The sequence below is a fragment of the Kogia breviceps genome, chromosome 10 (genome assembly GCF_026419965.1).
Source record: "Kogia breviceps isolate mKogBre1 chromosome 10, mKogBre1 haplotype 1, whole genome shotgun sequence".
In the NCBI taxonomy this organism is placed as follows: domain Eukaryota; kingdom Metazoa; phylum Chordata; class Mammalia; order Artiodactyla; family Physeteridae; genus Kogia; species Kogia breviceps.
The window spans coordinates 4,607,372-4,631,415 of NC_081319.1; the positions used below are offsets into that span (position 1 = coordinate 4,607,372).

A 24,044-nucleotide genomic window follows, 5' to 3' on the forward strand; every position below is an offset into this window, starting at 1 on the left:
AGCACTTTGGGAATATTTCCTGGTTTTCCTTCTTTATCTCTGGTTCTTCCTTTTTGTTCCTTTTTGTGTACAGCCCCTCTTCTTCTGCTCATCCCTTAAGTGTCGATGTTCCTCCGGGCTCTGTTTTAAGCCCTCTTTTATTTTCTCTCTATACTTCCCATGGAAAATACCTACTCCCTCGGTATCATTGGTCATGCACGTGTGGAAGATGCCCAGATTAGCAGCTCCAGCTGAGGTTTTCCTTCGGTACTGAGCTTCAGTTCCATTTATTTGTTTATTCATTTGTTAATTCAGCAAACATTTATTGAAGGTCAACTCGGTACCATCTGTACAAAGTAGAGCAGTGAAAAAGATAAACAAGGTTTCAATTCTCATGGAGTTTATGTTGTAGGGAACAGGTAAACAAACAGGATTACACATTGTAGTCCAGTAAGTCATGGCAATGTGGTAGAGAGTGGTTAGAGAAGGACTTTTTGAGGAGATGATATCAATATTTGAGATGAGAGCTAAAAGGCAAAGAACAAGACTTGTGTGTTGAGGGAGGAAAGAGGAATAAAGGGAGGTGAGACAGTTCCCTAGTGCAAGGATTCCAAAAGCAGAGAACTTGGCCAGTGTAGGTAAGGCCTAATAAGTGAGAGCAGTTGGTAAAAGATAAAAAAAGGGTACATATCATGGAGGAATTTTTTGGCTATGGTAGGAGTTTGATTTCATTCTAAAATTCAATAGGAATCCCTTCAAGGGTTAAAATAGTAACGTGATCTGCTTTATATTTTAGATTAGCTACAGTATGGAGACTAGGTAATAGAAGTGGATATATGGAGACCATTGAGAGAAATACTGATGCTTTGCAGTAGGGTGGAGATGAAGAGAGGTGGACAGATTAGTACTATATTTTGATTTTTGAAAGTGGTCTTGACAGTATTTGGTGGTGGATTAAATGTGGGGAATGAGAAAAAGAGCTCGTTGCCTACTTGATGTCTCTTCTGGGATCTTTCATAGTCACTAAGTGTTTAATATGGTCAGAACAGAAGTCATTATCCCCTCCCCTTCCCCCAAACTTACTTCTTTCCCAGTGTTTTTCTTATTAAATGTCACCCCCTGTGTACCCAGTTACTTATGACAGAAGCCAAGGCATTATTTTCAGTTTCTTATCTTTTCCCAGGCACACCCACCCCCAACCAATAAAAGCCATGGATTCCGCTTCCTAAATCTCTCTCACATTGCAAGTATTTGAGTGCACGTCTCCATGCCGTGTCCCACCTGAATTTCAACAGCAGACCTCTAACTGTTGTTCTCCCTGTGTCCTGTATCATTCCCCTTTCTAATCTATTCTGGATGCTGCAGACAGATTTAATTAAAGCTTTTCTCTGCTGAAAGTTCTTCATTGGCTCCCTCAGGATAAAGTTAAAACTCCCCTAACATAATCTGTAGACTTTTTATGACCTGGCCTCTGCTCACCTCTTTTTCCTCATCTTTCACACTTCCCACCCTTGCTCTCCACCAGCCACACTAAATTACTATTTTTTCCTCAGTGAGCCACGCTGTGACTGTTTTTGCATTGTTTTCCCTCCCTTTTCCTAATTCTCTCGCTACTCACTCTCCACTTTCCATCCCCAAGAAACAAGCAAATGTATAAAAACTCCTGAATGTCCTTTGGGTCTCAGCTTAGATGTCATTTCTCCAGAGAAACTTTGTGACCCACCAGCTGTAAGCCAGTTGCCCCTCTTTTGTATTCTCTTAGCACCCTGTACTACCTCCCACCAGGCCACTATCTCAGTATTCTGAATTGCTGTTGTTTTCCACTAGACTGTAAGCTTCATGAGGGCAGGGGTGAAATCTTCCATGTTTACCATTATACTTCCAACTTCTAGATTCTTAATATACATTTCTTGAAGGTGATCTGTGGTAAGAAATGTAGTATATTAATAGAACATTCATAGCATTTTGGGGTATGATAATTTATTCAGCCTACTGACATTTTTATAGAACGAATACTCAATATATTTAGTTTATAAATAAACTGATACCTCTGGCTAAATGATAAACTGATCAGTGCCCTGAATAATGTTATTCTTGGAAATGGCCCATAGACTTTATGACATGACCCCAGCAGTCCTTATGTAACACAAAAGCCAAGAAATTTTCTTCTCCAGACCTAGAATAAGCTATGTTCTTCCAAGGAGCCCTGGTTCCTTTTAGTAGGAAATAGTATTTAGAGATCATTCTGAGCACTAAGTATGCTCATTGCTTCTGTGTTGTGCGAGTATGACAACTGAAAACAGTTTAATATTTCTTTGTAGTTCTTTTGGTCTTTAAGGTACAAACTACAGTAAAAAATACGTTTTACTAAAAAGAGAACTATCATATGACCCAGCAATCCCACTACTGGGCATACACCCTGAGAAAACCATAATTCAATAGAGTCATGTACCAAAATGTTCACTGCAGCTCTAATCACAATAGCCAGGACATGGAAGCAACCTAAGTGTCCATCGACAGATGAATGGATAAAGAAGATGTGGTACATATATACAATGGAATATTACTCGGCCATAAAAAGAAACGAAATTGAGTTATTTGTAGTGAGGTGGGTGGACCTGGAGTCCGTCATACAGAGCAAAGTAAGTCAGAAAGAGAAAAACAAATACCATATGCTAACACATATATGTGGAATCTAAAAAAAAAAAATGGTCATGAAGAACCTAGGGGCAAGATGGGAATAAAGACGCAGACCTACTAGAGCATGGACTTGAGGATACAGGGAGGTGGAAGGGTAAGCTGGGACAAAGTGAGAGAGTGGCATGGACATATATATACTACCAAATGTAAAATAGATAGCTAGTGGGAAGCAGCCGCATAGCACAGGGAGATCAGCTCGGTGCTTTGTGACCACCTAGAGAGGTGGGATAAGGGAGGGTGGGAGGGAGGGAGACACAAGAGGGAGGAGATTTGGGGACATATGTATATGTATAACTGATTCACTTTGTTATAAACAGAAACTAACACACCATTGTAAAGCGATTATACTCCAATAAAGATGTTAAAAATGTATATATATAATATATATATATTTTACTAATGTGATAAACAGGTAAAAAAACATTTTAAAATCACTAGAAATAATTTTATTTTCTGTGTTGTTGACCTACCAACTTGATATTGTTGGGCTTCTTTCATTTCACTTTTTACATTTAGAGGGTTTTTTCCCATTCTGATTTAATTTGATTTTAATATAACCACATAAAACATTTACATGCTTCCAAAGTCAAATCTGCAAAACAAGGCACATTCAGAGAAATCTAGCTTTTTAACTGTTCCCCACCCCATCTCCAGCATTGCCTTTCCCGTATCTGTTTTGCGTATGCACCACGTAAATCTTTCTAAACTATGCCTCTCATAGTCTTAAACATGCCATACAATCTTCATTTGCTCCCTCCGTACTTGGAGTGAAATTCATATTCCTCAGCTTATTGTTTATCTCCCCTCATGACATAGCACCAATTAACCTAACTTCATTAGCCAGTGAGCCTAATGTTCAGCCAAATTGAATTGTTCGTTGTTTCCTCTACAGGCTCCCATATTTGTTCACTCTTGTTTTTCACTCAGATTTTTCTTACAGCCTGGATCACTTTATTGTCCCCTTCCCTTCGTAGCCCACCCCCAATCACCTTATCCAGATCTTACCCATTCTTTAAGCCGAGATCAGATGCTTCCTTCCTATAATACCCCTCCTCTACCATTCTCACATTTCTTACTACAGACGTGTTGATTTCTGAGAGTATCCTAGTCAGGGACCATTAGAATTAAGTATTAGAGCGAGTCATCAGAGATCCAGAGATTTTGATAAATTGTATTCTGGTAGTATCACACTGACAGAACACTAACAGCACAAACACTTTCTTAATTGATTCATCTAATCTCCCAAGGGCAGGTGCCAGTGATACTTCTGTTATCCACATCTCTTCATTTTTGTTAGAGTGCTCAGGAGACCAGAAATTTAATTTTAGGTTTAACCTAACTATATGCCATCTTTTTATGCAAGTGTACAAATTTCAGTTGCAAATTCAGTTTTACTGTGTAGTATCCCTGAGCTCAAATTCAGAGTGGGTTCCCTATAGGTGTGGGAAATTTTTCACACTCTCTAGAGATAACCTCTAACTTGATAGATTTTAGAATTAAAATCTGTAGCTTAGGAGTATTTTGATAGTGTTTAAAGTATTGTATCAAACCTATGTTCTTAATGCCTCAATAAATACATCTACAATTTTAAATTTTTTGCTCTTTCATTTAATTGGACCTGAGATAATTACAGAACCCCTTGGAGCCCCAAATAGCTACCAACCTCAGGCAAAATTGTTTGCTTGCCAAGGACAGAATGTTTCCCTTTAATAATATAAGGGAAATGAAAGTTCCATTTTGCACCAAAAATGCAGTGCAGGATAGGTCCATTTGAATTCATGACAAACTTAATAAAATGAGAAAGTAAAGAGTATGTTGGCTAAAATAATCCTTTGGTAATTATCACCTTATAGAAAGACCTTTAATTGCTAAAGGAAAAGGTAGGCAAAATATTCTTTGTTGCTTCTGATCCATGCAGAGTTTCTGATTCATAATAAAGAGCATTTAAAAAATAAAATTTGCAGTTTTGCTCCCCTCTTTAAATCAGTATAACTTAATGTGCCGTAAGAAGAAAAGCGGTTTAATTATTCTTGGTTTATTTTTACACCTGGTCAAGAGTAAATATGTGAAACTTTACATCATTTCCAGAGATTAGTGTAAGAACATAAGTGAATGAGGTCTAATCTAGACTGCTTTATAAAAGAATCATATTTTGCAGATAGACGTGAAATACTTGAAAGAAGAAAGGACAAAATTCCCAGCTCTTACCCCTGGTTCTCTATCTAAAAATCTGTCACATCCATTACCATTCACTTGTCTTTCCTCCCCTACTAGACTGTGAACTCTGTGAGGTCAGAAATGAGTCTGAGTTCTCTGTTTATCCCCAGTGAATGCAGGGATGAATCGGGAGTCTAACCCTAGCCATGCTGACAAGCTTCTGTGTAGCCTCAGGCAAGTCATAGTACAGCTCTGTCCTTATGCCTGTTTTCAGAAGGATTAAAGAGAAAATCATAGTCTCTTAGAGATGGAAGAGACCTTAAAGAGTACATAATCCAACCCCTTATTTTGTGGATGAAAAAATCCTGCCTGCCTGGCTCTTCTAAATGTGAGAATAGAAATCCTTTGAACTAAATAAATAGCCGTGTTATATTTTATCCTGATTTTCTCTTGTGGGATAGATTAATTTCATTTGGGACTGTGGTGTAAAGCCTTAAACCAGATCCGTTTTCCTTTGCAGTTTAGTCCTCAAATCTTATTCTTGAGTTAGAAAAAGAATGGCTGGTTTAAGTTTCTCAGGGCAGAGGACAATGGGAGAGGGAAAGAAACATCTATTCAGTAAGATTTATGATAAATCAAAACAAAATACCTAAACCTAGTTGCTTAAATCATTTATCTCTCACTAGGCACCTCTCACTAAACTTCTTTTTTTTGTTTTATAATAAACTCATGGACACGTTAAGGTCCTTATGTCTAAATATGTGGGCATTTAAAAAAATGATTTTCAGAAGTTTAGATTTGGGGACTTTAAAATTTTACTTTGTAATGAAATATCTTCAAACTTATGAGGAAGAGCTGTGTCCTGGCATCTATTATAACAAACCCCGGGCTTCCCTGGTGGCGCAGGAGTTGAGAGTCCGCCTGCCGATGCAGGGGACGTGGGTTTGTGCCCCGGTCCGGGAAGATCCCACGTGCCGCGGAGCGGCTGGGCCCGTGAGCCACGGCCGCTGAGCCTGTGCTCTGCAACGGGAGAGGCCACAACAGTGAGAGGCCCGCGTACCGCAAAAAAAAAAAAAATACCAGAAGTCACAAGATCACCCACATTCTAGACCCGTTCTGAAGCTTAAAAGACAATTTATGTGAAGTACTTAGCACAGTCTCTAGCGGGTAGCATGTAACTAATAAATGTGAGCTGCTATCGCTCATGCTGCCTTCAAAAAAAAAAAAAAAACCCAAGCGAACTGAAATATTTATTTATTCTTAAAATTAGGGAGTGATTATTTGCTTTTCAAAAGAAGGCTTCACTTTAAGAAAATATCCAAAAGAAGTACTTATATGTGCTACAACAAGAATGAACCTTAAAAATATGTTAAGGAAAAAAAGCCAATTACAGAAGACTACATATTGTATGATTCCATTTATATGGAATATCCAGAATAGGCAAGTCAATAGAGACAGAAAGTAGATTCGTGGTTACTTAGGGCCAGGAGAGATGGGGGAATAGAAGGGTGATGGCTAAGGGGTGCAGGGTTCCTTTTTTTTTTTTTTTTTGCAGTACGCGGGCCTGTCACTGTCGTGGCCTCTCCGGTTGCGGAGCACAGGCTCCGGACGCGCAGGCTCAGCGGCCATGGCTCACGGGCTTAGTTGCTCCGCGGCACGTGGGATCTTCCCGGACCGGGGCACGAGCCCGTGTCCCCTGCATCGGCAGGCGGACTCTCAACCACTGCGCCACCAGGGAAGCCCCCATTTGCAGTTTGCACCCCCACCTGTTGATTACAGTTCTGCCTGCAGGAACTGTGTCAGCCTACTTTCCCTTTAGCATCTCATGAATTATTATTATCATAAGGAAGTGAGAAGTTTGACCATTGTTGTCACAACCAAACTGAAAGGAAGCACTTAACCATATAATGGCATTGGGGAAATTGTCATAGCCTTGATGAAGGGAAACTTTGATTCAACATTTAATTTACTGTGGTAGCTGGTCATGTTTAAAGCCTGAAGAGAGAATGTCTTGTAATCTTTATACTGAGGCCTAGAAAATCACCAGGTCTTTGTGCTTTCAACTGATCAGCAGTGGAGGCTGAGTAATGATGCTACCTTTCTAGGTATGGCAAACAGCGGAGATGGTAAACATTAGAGTAAAAAAAAAAAATCCAGTTTTTAAAAGAATCCGTGTTTTTGTGTATGAGAAGAGAAAAGTTGCTCATCGTATTTTGCTTTTACTTTTTTTGTCTACCAGGAAGACTTCAACTTAAACTTTAGGTCTAGTTTTAGCAAATGCTGTAATATTTAGTCTAAGTTTATGAATTATTTCTCTACTTACTTGTATGGTAGTACATATTTACTTATCCTTGTTTCAATTGTCTTGTTTTGATTCTTTTAAAAAAAATATTTATTTATTTGGCTGTTCTGGGTTTTTCGTTGCGGCACGCGGGATCTTCGTTGCAGTGTGCGGAATCCTTTGGTCGCTGCACACAGGCTCTTGGTTGCAGCATGCAGGATCTAGTTCCCTGACGGGGGATCAAACCTGGGTCCCCTGCATTGGGAGCGTGGAGTCTTGAGGACTGGACCACCAGGGATGTCCTTGTTTCTTATTGTAAACCATCTTTAAAAATATTTTTTAAGAACTGGGTTGGGGGCTTTCCCAGTGGTGCAGTGGTTAAGATTGTGCCTGCCAATGCAGGGGACACGGGTTCAAGCCCTGGTCCGGGAAGATCCCATCTGCCACGGAGCAACTAAGCCCGTGTGCCACAACTACTGAACCTGTGCTCTAGAGCCCGCGTGTCACAACTAATGAAGCCCGTGCACCTAGAGCCCGTGCCCTGCAGCAAGAGAAGCCACCGCAATGAGAAGCCCATGCACTGCAACGAAGAATAGCCCCCGCTCACCACAACTAGAGAAAGCCCGTGCGCAGCAACGAAGACCCAATGCAGCCAAAAATAAATAAAATAATAATTTAAAAAATTACAAGAGGGAGGAGATATGGGGGTATATGTATATGTATAGCTGATTCACTTTGTTATACAGCAGAAACTAACACATCATTGTAAAGCAATTATACTCCAATAAAGATGTTAAAAAAAATCATTGTGCCATTAAAAAAAATTTGAACTGTAGGGAAAATAAACTATTTATAAAATAAAATAAAACAGAAAGAGGGTGGATAACTGAGGAGCCTGTAAAAATTCATTTTTAAGAATCCTTTTGCAGCCTGCATTAATGGAGCATGCGTTCAGAGTTAAATTTATATTTTAGATTAAGCTTCAAGTATATGGGGGATTAACATTTTATTGAATGCCTTTTATGTGCCTAGAAGAAAAAGCTCTCATTAATTCATGTCACTCTCACAGCATTTATACAAAGTAAATATTCTTCCTGTTTTACTGATGAGGAAACTGAGGCTGAGATTCAAAAAGCTTGCCCAGGTTTACAAAACAAAGTAAGAAAGTAAGTAGGTGTTCTTTCTGCTCCTCCATACTATTATCTCCAGCTGAGTACTGGTGACGTGCTGGGCGTTGCACAGATGCTGTTGCCACAGTGTTGAAAACAGCAGACATTTGCCCCTGTCCCCCTCTCTCTCAAAAAGAAGGTGATGGGACTAAGTATATAGAATAATTAAAACCTGGTGTGACTTCATCTAATTTCAAAACTAGTGAGAATGTAAGTATTTCAGATAGTTCTTACAGTGGTCCATTTTCTCTTTTAAGAATGCTGAGAATGCTTTATTGAAATTCCTTAGCCTTCCAATATCCTTATGAAAAAAACATTTATTATACAAATGCACAAGTAGTGTTGAGTGTAATTATGATTGTCTCCTTATCATCAAGTTTATTAGTGGAATCACTTCAGGACCAAGTTTCCTAACACTTGATATTACACAGTAGTTATCAGTCTGCATATTATTGAAAATTTAAAAACAGTTTGTTTTTTTTTTTTGCGGTACGCGGGCTTCTCACTGCCGTGGCCTCTCCCATTGCGGAGCACAGGCCCCGGACGCGCAGGCCCAGCGGCCATGGCTCATGGGCCCAGCTGCTCCGCGGCACGTGGGATCCTCCCGGATCGGGGCACGAACCCGCGTCCCCCGCATCGGCAGGCGGACTCTCAACCACTGCGCCACCAAGGAAGCCCTAAAAACAGTTTTTAAAGCTACATGTATATTCATTAAATATTCTCTAAGAGTACTTAATTTCTTCTCCCTTTCAGGGATTTAAAAAATAGACAAAAAGAAGAGAGGTTCAGCCATGTCTGTCTCTTTGGGTAGCGAGGACATGCTTTGTGCTCCTGAAGTGGTGAAAGAGACCAATACCCTTAGGATCCAGAACATCTGGCAACGCTGCCCTAGAGGCTACACACCACAACTGTAGATGTACAAGGTTTCCCGTCAGGGCATTTGCTTTGAAGGGGGAGGATTCTTGTGGCAACAACTAGGGTTAGAGAAGTGTGAAGCTGCTCTTGGAAGAGGTCGAGCTACAGAGTGAAGCGCTCGGCTTTGGCACTGTGGCTGAGAAGCTGTTGGTGTTACTCTGATTATGAGCCCACAAGAGAAGGTGTGGAGTTGGTGCAAGACATGACAACAGGGCTTCCCTGGTGGCGCAGTGGTTGAGAATCCGCCTGCCGATGCAGGAGACACGGGTTCGTGCCCTGGTCCGGGAAGATCCCACATGCCGCGGAGCGACTGAGCCCGTGAGCCATGGCCGCTAGGCCTGTGCGTCCGGAGCCTGTGCTCCGCAACGGGAGAGGCCACAACAGTGAGAGGCCCGCATACCACAAAAAAAAAAAAAAAAAAAAAAAAAAAAAAGACATGACAACAAAATGTGTTATAATCTCATCATACAAGCCAAAGAGAAGAGTGAGTTTCAAGAAATGTGAATGCATGTTTAAAACTGTTGGGAAATTTTTTTTCTCTGTTTTCTTGTTTGTTTGTTTTTGTACTCCTGAATAGAATTTTCCTACGAGATCAGTGTCTCCAGCGCTAATAGCTGGTACCTTGAAATCTAGTTTAATTTGATTTAACACATGACAGTGAAGTGTGTGTTTTCTAACACATTTTATTCTCTTTATATTGTGTGATAATGGAGAAGTCTTGAAGATTCCTGCTGTGTTCTAAATGATTACCAAAAATTATCATACAAGTTGAAAGCACAGATAGGCTTTTATAGGCTGGAAAAACCTAGGTGCAAATCCCTTCTTCTTTGCTTATCAGTTCTGTCACCTTGAGCAAGTTTCTTATCCTCTCAGCTTCATCTTTGAGTTGAAGATGGTGGTGGTAACAACTTCCTCCTAGGGCTGTTACGAGATTATACTGAATATGTGTAAAACTCTCAATATAGTAGTATACTAAGATTACATAATATGCTATTCATATTTTTTTTAGAAAGTGGTAAAGATAAATGGGTTGTCTCAACTTAAAAATACTTGATTTTCTAAAAACTTCTACAACAAACCAGCCTCATTGCCACCTTTTACCCCTTTCCCTGAAGTTGCTACAAGAGCTCTCTCACCTTTGGATACCTACTTGGTACCAGTGTTAAAGTTACAAGGTAAAATTAAGGTTTAAATATCTTATCAGCAATGTAAGCATCCATTTTGCACCTAATTTGGTACATGGAACACAACATTAGTCATATTTACTCTAGAGATGTGGATAATTTCAAAGAAACTTTTTAAAAGTCATACTCTTTGGTGTCACTAGAATTAAAGAGGCTTTTCACTGTGAACAGCTTCATTAGATGCTGTTATGACTGTAATTGTTTTTTAAAACAAATGAAACTTGGCAGTCGAAACCTACCAAAGTACAAGAAAAGCTTTGATTTAGATTTTATGAAACAGTGAAAGTATTTTTTTAAACCTGAATTTTAAATAAGTTAATAAATAGCAACCAGGTTGTGAGTTTTAAGTTTTTCTTAGAGTTTAGAAACTGAACTCAAAAATGCCTCTCTCACCCTCCATTATCTATGTTTTTATTTATTCATTTATTTATTTATTCATTCATTCATTGCCTGTGTTGGGTCTTCGTTCCTGCGCACGGGCTTCTTTCTCAAGTTGGGGTGAGCGGGGGCTACTCTTGTTTGCAGTGCATGGGCTTCTCATTGTGGTGGCTTCTCTTGTTGCGGAGCACAGGCTCTAGGCACGCGGGCTTCAGTAGTTGTGGCGCATGGGCTTAATTGCTCCGAGGCATGTGGGATCTTCCCGGACCAGGGATCAAACCCATGTCCCCTGCGTTGACAGGTGGATTCTTAACCAGTGCACCACCAGGGAAGTCCCTATCCATGTTTTTGAAGCTATGATCAAGATTTTTTTCTTTATCAGGGCAGTGCATTTTGCAGACCATTTAACCTATTTTTTTACACACTATTTTATACACTGAGCGAAACATACATACATTTCCTTGGTCTGCACCGTATAATAAAAAAGTAAATATAACTAACTCAGTGCCTATCACAGTATCTGGCTCAGAGTAAGTATTTTATTATTCATTTGTGAAATGCTATGAGAGTTGGGAAAAGGATTTCCTCAAAGGGAACTCAGAGAAAGCTTCATGGGAGCATTGGCATTTGGGCCTTTAAGATCATGGTGATCTCGGATATAGAGAGAGTTAGAAGGGCATTCCAGGATGAGAGAGGTTCAGGAGCCAAGGCCCAATGGTGATGGATACCATGCTAATGTATACATTGTTTACAAACCATACAGTTCTTTCGAGCTGCTATCACAATGTGAATCTAAAGACATAGGAACAAAAATGAAGCTAGCAAGATAGCTACCTTCCTTTAGGATAGGTAGAATAAAATGAAGCCTCTCCCTTGGGATTTGGTTTGTCATTTGGAGTAGGCCCCTCTATGAGAACATCGAAGATAGATTGAATAGCAAAGGTAACCAAGTGGCTTACCTTCTCTGAGCCTTAATTCCCTCATCTTTAAAAATGAGGCCAATGAATAAGTAGAGTGTGGGGTATTTTGAGGATTAAATGAAGTAATGTATATGAAGAGCCTAGTACTTAGAAGGTCACTATTCTTTTGGTGGTTATTGATAGTAGTAGTTGTATATATTATATATGTTTATATATACATACATATATATTTTTAAAATTTTATTTATTTTGGTGTTGGCTGTGTTGGGTCTTAATTGCTACGTGCAGGCTTTCTCTGGCTGTGGTGAGCGGGGGCTACTCTTCGTTGCAGTGAGCAGGCTTCTCATTGCGCTGGCTTCTGTTGTGGCGGAGCACAGGCTCTAGGCGCACGGGCTTCAGTAGTTGCAGCACGTGGGCCCTAGAGCGCACGGGCTTCGGTAGTTGTGGCACATGGGCTCAGTAGTTGCGGCTCGCAGGCTCTAGAGCACAGGCTCAGTAGTTGTGGTGCACGGGCTTAGCTGTTCCCCAGCATGTGGGATCTTCACAGACCAGGGGTCGAACCCGTGTTCCCTGCATTGGCAGGCAGATTCTTAACCACTGCACCACCAGGGAAGTCCCGAAAGTAGTAGTTGTAATGAAAATAGTAACATGTTGTTTGGGATGAAAAGACATTTCGTTATCCAAAAGAATCAATGGTGCATTACAGCATAATAGCTTTATGAGTATTTCTAATTCTGGTGTCAATCACATATACTTCACAGTGCCATTTGTGTAATGTAAATACAACTTTGTTCTTCTTATTTCATGATAAAATTTTTTACTCTGAATATAGAGGAGTAGCTGCATATTCCAAAGATTCACCATAATAGATACCATGAAGTACAATGACACTTTTCTACAGAAGCCTTTTATAGGAATGTTTAATTCTTTTTTTATCCTTATCCCAGCCTCCCTAGAGTTCTCAGCTGCTCATTAAGTTCAAATTTGTGCAAACTACAAGAAAATCTTTCTAAGAGAGTTGATTCAGCCAAGAATTTTATCATAAGAGACTTCAGAGATGAGGAAACTGGGGCTAATTGAGGTTTGTCTGCACAGGTTATTTGTGCTAAAACTGGGATTGAGTCTGTTTTCTTCTCTCCCTGGCTAGGACTCTTTCTTTGGTATATACCATGCTGTCTGTAATCAAGTACATCTATGCAGTAAACCTGTATTGATCTTAAGAGTTGGGGTGGTTGAGGAGGGCACAAGTCCTGTTAGAAGTATTTCATCAAGGAATGATTTTAAGTTTTAACAGCTTTACAACAGGTTTTAACAGTTTTTTAAAAGTATAATCACAAACTATACAGTTCACCCATTGAAGCTCTACAATTCTATGATTTTTACCTTATTCAGAGTTTTGCAACCATCACCACAATTAATTTTAGAACATTTTTATTACACAAAAAAGAAACCCCATACATCTTAGCCATCACTGCCCAATCTTCCCATTCACCCCAGCCCTAGGCAACCACTAATCTAGTTTCTGTCTCTATATATTTGCATGTTCTGGACATTTTATACAAATCACATCATAAAATATATGGTCCTTTGTGACTAACTTCTTTAATTTAGCATACTGTTTTCAAGATTATACTGTGTGGGGCTTCCCTGGTGGCGCAGTGGTTAGGAGTCCACCTGGCAATGCAGGGGACACGGGTTCGAGCCCTGGTCCGGGAAGATCCCACATGCCGCAGAGCAACTAAGCCCGTGTGCCACAACTACTGAGCCTGCACTCTAGAGCCCACGAGCCACAACTACTGAAGCCCTCGCACCTAGAGCCCGTGCTCCGCAACAAGAGAAGCCACCGCAATGAGAAGCTCGCACACTGCAACACCTGCACATCTCAAGAGTAGCGCCTGCTTGCTGCAACTAGAGAAAGCCCGCGCACAGCAACGAAGAACCTACACAGCCAAAAATAATAAATAAATAAAAATAAATAAATTTATAAGATTATACTGTATGCTGTATATCAGTATTTCCTTATTATTGCCAAATAATATTCAATTATATGGATATATCACATTTTATATATTCATTCATCAGTTGATGGACATTTGAGTTGTTTCTACTTTTTTGATACAATGAATAATGCTGTTGTGAATATCTGTGCACAAGTTTTTGTATGGACATTTGTCTTTATTTCTCTTGGGCATGTGCCTAGGAGTGGAATTGTTGGATCATTTGGTAACTCTGTTTAATCATTTGAGGAACTGCCAGACTGTTTAGTTTACCAAGGAAGTGCACCATTTTACATTCCTACCAGCAGTCTATGAGGGTTCCATTTTCTCTACATTCTCACCAATGCTAGTATTGTCTCTCTTTTTTATTATCGCCATCCTAGTTAGGTGTGAAGTGGTATCTCAGTGTGGTTTTGATTTGCATTTCGCTAATGGCTAATGATGTTGAGCATCTTTTCATGTGCATATTGGCCATTTGTCAGTCTTCTTTTGAGAAATGTCTCTTCAGGTCCTTTGCCCATTTCTAAGTTGGGTTTTCTCTCTAATATTTAGTTGTAATGGTTCTTTATATATTCTATGTACAAGTCCCTTATAACGCTTATGAGTTGCAAAAATTTATTCCCATTCTGTGGGTTGTCTCCAATTTCTTAATGGTGTCCTTTGAAGTTTGGTCTGTTTTATCTACTTTTTTTCTTTTGTGGCTTATGCTTTTGGTGTCATATCTAAGAAACCATTGACTAAATTCCAAGGTCATGAAGATTTACACCCATGTTTTCTTCTAAAAGTTTCATAGTTTTAGGTCTTACATTTAGATCCTCGATTCATTTTGAGTTAATTTTTGTATATTGTGTGAGGAAGAATCCAACTTCATTCTTTTGCATGTTGATAGCCACTTGTCCCAGTATCATTTGTTGAAAAGACTATTGAGTTGTCTTGGCAAAGGAAATGATTCTTAAGCATTGCTTTAAAAGGAGAGATGTAAATGGCAGAAATGAAAGAATTCTGATCTGGCTTCTAGGTAAATTATGTGAAGAGTGTGAGGTCAAGATATTTAGACCAGGGACTTCCCTGGTGGTCCAGTGGGTAAGACTCCATGCTCCTAATGCAGGGGGCCTGGGTTTGATCCCTGGTCTGGGAACTAGATCCCACATGTATGCCACAACTAAGAAGTCTGCATGCTGCAACAAAGATCCCGCATGCCACAACTATGACCTGGCGCAGCCATAAAAATAATACATAAGTAAAATAAATATTAAAAAAAAAAGATATTTAGATCAGAGACTCCTTTCCCCATGGCAGACCGTTGGAAACCGTAAGTAATAGATGAGATATCTGCTGAGGAGGAATTCAGAGTTAAGTTGTAGTGTTAGAAGTCTATCAAGAAATGACCTGATGGTCTTACCTTCTTTTGTTGAAATAAGTCATGGAATCTTCAGTTATTAAGATGAATGTACAGAGAAACTTTGAGGGAACTTTAAGTATGCAAAAGCTGCTGTAAATTTATAAGATAAAGAAAGCCAATGTAGAAAAAATAAATGACAGAGCTAGAGCATGAGAAATATAATTTTATTTCCTCCAAGTAAACACAGAAGCACAGAAATGGTTGCAAATAACTGAATGCAAAATAGTGGAAAGAATGTTAGTGAAGGCAGAGGACGCCTGTACTCGCAGGCGGTGGGACCCGGGACCCGGGACCCCGGCGCTCCTGCCTTAGTGGTTGCAGGATGCGGGTGCCTCCCAGGGCCAAGAGGAGCTGAACCGCTGCGTCCTGCTGGCCAAGGAACCCGTCATCACGGACAGCAGCGCAAACCAATCCTAACCCCACCTTGACTGGGCTCTGAACTTGCACCACCACCCCCATCACGCAGACCTCGCTGCCAGGCTCAGATCATCCTGTTCCCACTCATGTCACAGACACAAAGCCAAAGCAAGCCTAACTCCCCCTCCCCCCGCCACTGGCACTGGAGAGTCCCAGTGGCCACACCGAAAAAACGGAAAGAGAAATGGGTGCCATGAGTAACAGAAAATCAGTTTTTAAAAGGTGCTTTAGGGCTTCCCTGCTGGCGCATTGGTTAAGAATCCGCCTGCCAATGCAGGGGACACGGGTTCGAGCCCTGCTCCGGGAAGATCCCCCATGCCTCGGGGCAGCTAAGCCCATGCACCATAACTGCTGAGCCTGCGCTCTAGAGCCTGTGAGCGACAGCTACTGAGCCCACATGCTGCTACTGAAGCCCGCGAGCCTAGAGCCCATGCTCCGCAACAAGAGAAGCCACCGCAATGAGAAGAAGCCCGCGCACCATAACGAGTAGCCCCTGCTCGCCACAACTAGAGAAAGCCCGCGCAGCGACGAAGACCCAACACAGCCAAAAATCAATTAAAAAAAAAAATGTTAGTGAAGAGTCAGAATTCCTCCATTCTAATCCTAACCTACACTAGTTATGTAACCTGAGTAAGTCAGCCTTCAGAATAGTAGCTGATAGGGACTTCTCTGGTGGTCCAGTGGTTAAGACTTCAACTTCCAATGCAGGGGGTTCAGGTTCCATCCCTGGTCAGGGAGCTAAGTTCCCATGTGCTTCGGGGCCAAAACACCCAAAACATAAAACAGAAGCAATGATGTAACAAATTCAATAAAGACTTTAAAAATGATCCACATCAACAACAACAAAAAATCTAAAAAAAAAAAAGAATAATAGGTGATATTTTCAGAGGCCCTACCATATTCCAGACCTTGTACAAGCCTCAACCTCCTTTTTTGTAAAATGGAGATTATATTAAATTAATTACTTTGAAAACTTCCGTAAAGAGCCATGTACATAGAAGAGTTTATTCTTGAAATTTGGTTTTATTCACTGTAGTAGTAGTAGTAGCACCTGATAGTATGTGTGTCAGTGCTCAAAACAATTCTGAAGGATGTGCTGTATTCTTATTTTGATGAAGAAACTGATGTTCAGTGGTTATGAAAGTTGCACAGTCAGTAATCAGTGGAGTCGTGATTCTAATCCAGTTCTGCATGATTTCTTTATACCACCTTGAGTTTGTCTTGAAAGATAGTAGATCCTGGTGGGCAGAGGAGGGGGAAGGAATAGGGTAGCACCAGTAAGATTTAATTTATTATATGTGAAAGCTTAAGGTGTAATTCCAAAGAGATGATTGATTAGTCCTGAGATTGGTGATCTCATTGGTGAGGTAGAACACTACCATGTGTTAATAAGGTCATAGGTATATCCCACTTGATTAACTTGTAAGTCCCAGAAGAGCTAAATGTTATGAAGCACAGTCATATAATAGTTTATCCATGTGTCTTCTTGAATCTTGGACATTTTTCTTCAGGAGACAGAGGGAAGACAGAACACTGGTGAGGTAATGATGTCTGAGTGGAAAGCGGAGGTGAGTACAAGAGGCCAAAATAGTACTATAGTTTGTGGAGATGGGTAGACTTTGCTTTGAACCAAGAGGATGTCACTTCTTAGAATTAATTCTCATATTCATACCCTTTGTAGACCCTTCTCACCCCACCAATAAAGTGTCTATGATTAATTTCCAAATATGGAACTAAGCAGGTCTGGAGTGCTTCATAGCTTTGATCTCTCAGCTCTTTTCACACTTCTTATCCTTCCCATGGTTGAGTTGAGAAATATTATTTGGAAATATAAGACTAATAGACCAGAAAAAGAGTACAGAAAGACCGGAAAAGAATACAAGAGCAGAACAGTTTTTATTCATTGATTTATGCTATGCCATTTTCTTCTTGACAACAAGTACAAAGTTCAGGCTTTAGTTGTCCTCGTGCTGCTGCTGCTACTAAATTAACAAGCAGTAGACATGCTTCTCTTTGATGCAGTTTATCTGTTGGAGATGTCGTCAGCTGGCACAGGGGAAGCAAAGAACTTTGAACTCTAATTCTGATTTGCAAACTTTCAGTTTCTGCATAGAAACCCATGGTGATTGGTGTCTATGAGAATAGATCTGTGATGCAAATATGAATAGGAAAGGTAGCTAATATACATTGGGCTCATGCTTTATGTGAGGCAGTCTGAAGCACTTGAAGAGGAGGTAAGAGTCTCAGAAATTACGAAGGCCTGAGTTGTTTTCATTTATACTGCTGTGCTTCTCAGAAATGGCAGAACTGGGATTCAGAAGAAAACTTGAGAGAGATTTGAGAGAAAGCTGATGCTGTGTGCTAATTTTGCATGTACATGTGTGTGTTCATGTGTTCCATCACTCTGAAAGACTGCCTTGGTAGTCACACCTAACCCCACCATTAATCCATAATTCATAATTCATTCTTTTCACCATGGTTTTGTCTTTTTGAGAATGATAAAAGGATTGGGTCACTTTTGGTCTAGAGTAAAACTTTCATAATGTAAGGGAGACCACAAAATGTAAAGGATCATATACATTGTCCTTTGGTTTCTCTTGACAGAAATTCCATCTTCTGGTTCCTTTTTCTATTTAGGACCTTTTTTTGTGTGTTCCCCTTATTTCAGGGAAGAATTTCTAACAGTACAGTTATATACATTCTTGGTGACCTAAAAAGAAACAATAATATGCATTAGGTTTGTAGGAACCTCTGCTTTTTGGGTATATGTGAGAAATGAAGTTTTTTAACCATACCTTAAGTTCCAGCATATATCTATTACCAGAAATATTTTTTCAGAATATTCTCCCTTCTTCCTTGTAAAGTCACAGAGAAGTTTTGGGGCTCCTCAGCTAGGTCACAGTGGCCAAGAGACTGTGCCTCATCTTAGAATGGAATCAGTATATTATTTGTGATACGAAACAAAGTAACCAATAGTTCTTCAAATTTCCCACTTCATGTTCATTTCCTCCAGACACAAAATAGGTTTGAGGAAAAAAGTATTTTCCTGATGCTTTGAGCTGCCTGTGTTTGGGATTCAATGTATTTTGGGTGCTTATTGCTTAACTGGGCTGAAGATTATCTCATGTGACAGCATAGATCTCTTGTTTTGGAATTGCCATTACTTTCTAGAACAGCCACTCTGTACACCGGCCAACATGCCCTGGATCCTCTTGCTTCATATTACAGTGATACTGCTTTGTCAGGGTAGAATTCAGCCTCACAGGGCTGGTGTCAGTCTCTGCTGACCTCATGCCACAGTACAGCATGTTCAAATCTGGGAGAAACCCGAGGATTATTCGACACATTCCTCCTCCTTCTCCCTCACCAGCATGGAACCCTCACTCTCCTCGGAAACCGTATGTTGTATATGTGTGTGTATCTGTCTTTTTAAAAAAATCTCTTCCTTAATCTTATAATTCTACAGCTTTAAGTGGGGGCTGGTTGAATAGACAGACACAGGAAATGCTGTGAGCTGCTGAAACTTAGCGTTTTTCAGCAGTAGATCTCAGCCACGGGTATTTGCTATTTTGGGTCTGACTTGTGTGAGGCTGCAGTAACTGAGAAGCATATTATGTGTTTCCTAGTTGTTCATTTTACCCATAGGTGTTTAGGCAGAATGCACAGGGTGTTCTTTGGCTGTGTGGTCATGCTCAGATCATACCAGAGTGTCCCCATTCTCCCGTAGGATGGGCTGTTTCAGTGCAGAGTAAATGTCATCCTCACTCTCTCAGGCTAAATAGTTATCCAAAAATAAGTGTTTTCTTCAATGAACAAGAGTTTCGTTTGCCTTTGGCAGCTTGGGAAAAGCTTGGGTTAAATTTGGAGATGCCAGGCATGCATAACAAATGAGAATTTGGATTAAAACCATTTGAAATATTTCTCACATTTAAAAAAGAAACAAAAACGGTTCTTACTATTCAGCTACTTGTTTTCAGTGTATTTTTCCCCAAGACTTGGCAATTTTCTGAATTGTAAAGCAGTATGCACGTATCTTGGTGCTAAGTTCATGTCTTCAGATCACCAGAGCAAGTCCCTGAGATACAGCTAGATGGGAGGGTGATCCAGCTTTATGCAACACAACCACCGTTTTCACATTTCATCCAAGTCATGCGTACAAAACCTTGCCTATAGCTTGATTTTACCGTGGTTTTTTGGTGTTGGCTTTATAAGTGATGCATAGATATTTTCTGAGATAAATGCTAAAGCAAAGCAGATTCTTTGTAGATTTACCTGATTCTAAAGCTAACGTTTATTAATATTGTTTGGTGTGAGCCATTGGATTTAAGATCCAAACAGATTTTTCACCCTGAAGTTTGATATTAAATTACTCTCTTATTCCTTAAGGTTGATAATTTAAATGCCAACTTTATTAACAGATTGTACCCCCGCTCTGTACCCGTTTTTTCCGTTGTTTGTTCTTGTCTCTTGGATTTTAAAACCCTGGCACATCTCTGTTTGTTCTGAGGTTATAAAAGGTCAATTTACTTATCTATGTTTTATTAAGAATGCGAGCCCAGGGGCTTCCCTGGTGGCGCAGTGGTTGGGAGTCCGCCTGCCAATGCAGGGGACACGGGTTCGTGCCCCGGTCCAGGAGGATCCCACGTGCCGCGGAGCGGCTGGGCCCCTGAGCCACGGCCACTGTAGGTAAACCCTTAAAGGATAGGGGGTGGAGACTGATAGTAAAACAGAAGTTAACTCCTTTTTCACCATTATTGACAGTCCAAAAAGAGGAGGGAAACATAAAACATAATCTAAATATTTATAATTGATTTTATTTTCTCCATTTATTGCATTAATCCATGAGTAGAGGAAGCTTGCCAAAAGTGTACACTTAGTACCTGAGTGAATGATTATGTTTCCTTGCTTCACTACCCATGTCTCTGTCTCACCTACCCAAACTATTCGTCAAATCTGGTGAACTAAAATACTCCTATTGAAACAATGATTAAAATGTTCAGAAATGAGGTACTTGCTCCAGTTTCTGAAAGTCTTAATATGGCTATCTGGATACAGCAAACTGCTCTAGATAGGGGTTTACCCATAACCTCCTTGCATGAGGTTGCAACACACTTTGTGAAAACTACAGAATAGACATTTTGAAGGAAGAAAAAAACTCTAGAGGGGAAAACATATCAGACTCTAGGAAATAAATGGAGAATTTCAGGAAGTGGGATATTATAGAAGGCATTGTATATATATTGAACTTATATTTTAAGTACATAAGATAATATTCCCAGATGTTGACCAGTTTTAAAGATGAATAATTTCCTCTTTCCTTTCTTAATAACCCTGCAGCACACACCTGTATAAGTTGCCCTGGTTTTCTGTACAAATGCACAGAAATTACAGTGACAATTTAGAACATAGCATGTGTAATCATTTGGTTCTGTATAGATGCTGTCATTTAAACAATTGTTTTTTACATTGGGCTGTCACTTTATTAAATGGTGAAATTTTGAAAGATAAAACAAAACTCCCCTCCCATCTAAACCCTCAAACTGCTGCTTGACCTAAATCTCATCACTCCATAGGGCTCAGAATGCCACGTAAAAGTCAGATTCCATAGGAACGATGCAAAGTTCTGCCCACATCATTTTGTAATTGTGGGATTTCTTTTTAATTGAGTTTCATTCAAAAGAAATAGCTAGAATAGTGATTTGAATGGTGGATGAGAAGTGTACAATAAGGCAGCAGAAGGAGACTGTTTCATGTTGCAGTGTTTCCCTCCTCCCAGGGCTCAAAATGCCTTCCTTCTCCTCATGAGAATGTTTTATATCCCTTAAGACTGTTAGAGGGAAAACAGATCAAGAACTCTGACCTAATGCTTAAAAACATTTGTCATTGATTATTTTAATTCACGCCAGAAATTATTAAATGCCAGAGCTCCAGTATATCCTATCTGAAAGAGAGGGTGGTATAGACCAATCATTTGTTCATTGAACAAACAATTATTGAGATTCTGCTGTATATCAGAGTTTGGGAGTTGATATGGATTGTCTGCCCTCATGCAGCTTACATTCTAGTTGGGGAAGATGACAACAAGTAATAAGCCTATTAGGTTAACTAGGAGCATGTTAGAGAGTTGTGGGCTATAAAATAATAAAGCTGGGAAAGGGAGATTAGAAGTGCTGGGGGCAGGCTGCTTTTTTTTTTGGATAAATTTATTTATTTATTTTTATCTGCGTTGGGTCTTTGTTTCTGTACACGAGCTTTCTCTAGTTGCGGCAGGCTGGGGCTACTCTACATTGTGGTGCGCGTGCTTCTCGTTGCGATGGCTTCTCGTTGTAGAGCATGGGCTCTAAGGCGCAGAGGCTTCAGTAGTTGTGACACACAGGCTCAGTAGTTGTGGCTTGTGGGCTCTAGAGTGCAGGCTCAGGAGTTGTGGCGCATGAGTTCAGTTGCTTCGCGGCATATGGGTGCATCCCCTGCATTGGCAGGCAGATTCTTAACCACTGCACCACCAGGGAAGTCCCTGGGGTGCTATTTTTAATTGGATAGTAAGTGTAAGCCTTATTAAAGAAGACATTTGAGGAAGGACTTGAAAGAGGCAAGCAGGTTAGCCATACAGCTGTCTGAGCAATGAGCATTCCCAACAGAGGGTACAGAACAAAGGCAAGAGTGTTCCTGATGGATACAAGGAATAGGAAAGAGGTTGGTGTGACTAGAGTAAGAATAAGGGAGTGTAGAGTGGTAGTAATTGGGGTGTCAAAGGTGTAATTGAGTGCCTCAGTTATCTATTGCTATATAACAAAGCACCCCAAAACTTAGTGACTTTAAACAACTATTTTATTTGCTCATAATTCTGTGAGTCAGGTATTTGGGCTGGGCTCAGTTAGGTGTTCTTGTGCTGGTCTTGCCTGGGGAGTCACTGTAGTTGTTAGGTGGTTCAAGATATGTTTGGCGGTTGGTACAGCTGAGCCTCTCTCCTTGTGGTACAAGGATTTTAGCCTGAACAGCTATAAGGATGGAGTTGTAAGTGACTGAGATGTAAAGCCTGCTGAAGGTGTCAGTATAGCAAGAGAAAGCAAGCCCCAGGACACTTTTCAAGTCTCTGCTTGTATGACATTTGGTAATGTTTCACTGGGCCAAAACAAGTCTATGGGCAAACCTTGTATCATGGGATGTAGAAATAGATTCCACCTCTTTTTTTTTTTTTTTTTTTTTTTTTTTTTGCGGTATGCGGGCCTCTCACTGTTGTGGTCTCTCCTGCTGCGGAGCACAGGCTCCGGACGCGCAGGCTCAGCGGCCATGGCTCACGGGCCCAGCTGCTCCGCGGCATCTGGGATCCTCCCGGACCGGGGCACGAACCTGTGTCCCCTGCATCGGCAGGTGGACTCTAAACCACTGCGCCACCAGGGAAGCCCCAGATTCCATCTCTTGATGGGAGGAATGGGAAAGTCAAATTGTAAAGGGAAGGGCATACTAGATTGCATGAATTTGTGCTATTAATCTGCCACACAGAGGGCCAAATCAGGTATGCCTCTGAAGGCCATTTTTAAGGACTAGTTTTCTCTTTGAGTGTAAGGAGGACACATAGAAAAATTTAAGCAGGGGAGTGACGTGATTTGACTTAGGTTTTTAAAGGATCATTCTGGCTGTTGTATTGAGAATAGATTATATGGCAACAAGGGAGACCAGTGAGGAGGCCATCGTAGTAATCCAGACGAGATATGATCATGGCTCAGACTAAAGTAGTAGAAGTGAAGATAATGAGAAGTATTTAGATTTTTGATGTGTTTTGAATGTAGAACCAACAGGATTTTCTGATGGATTGGCTATAAGAGAGAAATTGATGACTGCAAGGATTTTAGCTTGAACAGCTGGAAGAATGGATTTGTCCTTGAGATTAAAAGTCTGCTGGTTGGGCAGGTTTTGTGGGAAAGAGGAAGAGTTCAGTTTGAGGTGTCTATTAGATATCCAAGTGGGAATGTCGAATAGACAGTTGGCTGTATGAGACTGGAATTTAGGAGACATCGAGACTGAAAATATAATTTAAGAAGGTATCACAATTAGATGATATTTAAGTCATGAGACTAGGTGAAGTCATCAAGAGAGAGAATGAGTGTAAAGAAGAGAAGAGGAAAAAGCACTGAGCCCTGACCACTCCAGTTTGAGAAATGGAAGAGGAGCCTGTGAGGGAGGAGGGAAATGAGAGTATGTGTACTGGAAGCCAACTATAGAAAGTCTTCATAGGAGGGGGGGAAGCATCAGCTGTGTCACATGCCACACTGATAGGTCAAGTAACATGAGGACTAAGAACTCGTCTTTGGATTTAGTAATGTGACAATGATTGGTCACCTTGACAAAAATTTTTTGATAGAATGAGATAAAATCCAGTTGAATGGCTTTGAGAATGGGAAGAGAGGAATTTGAAGACAGTTTTATACCATTTTTATGAGTTTTACTCTAATAAGGAGCAGAGAAGTAGGGAGTAACTGGTAGAGGAAATGCAGTCAAAAAGAAATTTCTTTAAGGTGGGAGATGGAAAAAAATCATGCTGATA

The 24,044-nt window shown here is 40.4% G+C and overlaps 1 protein-coding gene across 20 annotated transcripts in view; it reads left to right on the plus strand.

Moving 5' to 3' along the window:
* The window catches only part of TMCC1 (transmembrane and coiled-coil domain family 1), a 243,240-nt gene that overhangs the window by 137,951 nt on the left and 81,245 nt on the right, over positions 1-24,044 (plus strand). For 3 of the 20 annotated variants that reach the window (XM_067043385.1, XM_067043383.1, XM_067043384.1), the window contains exon 1: positions 18,753-18,897. The exons of 13 other annotated variants lie outside the window; for them this stretch is intronic. Coding sequence is in view for 2 of the 7 variants with exons in the window: in XM_059076889.2 (XP_058932872.1) it covers positions 18,871-18,912 (42 nt within the window). In the remaining 5 variants the exon portion in view is untranslated. Of the gene's footprint in view, positions 1-18,658; positions 18,913-24,044 lie in introns of those variants that run through there. 4 more of the 20 variants (XM_059076891.2, XM_059076889.2, XM_067043386.1 and 1 more) reach the window with 4 other exon arrangements.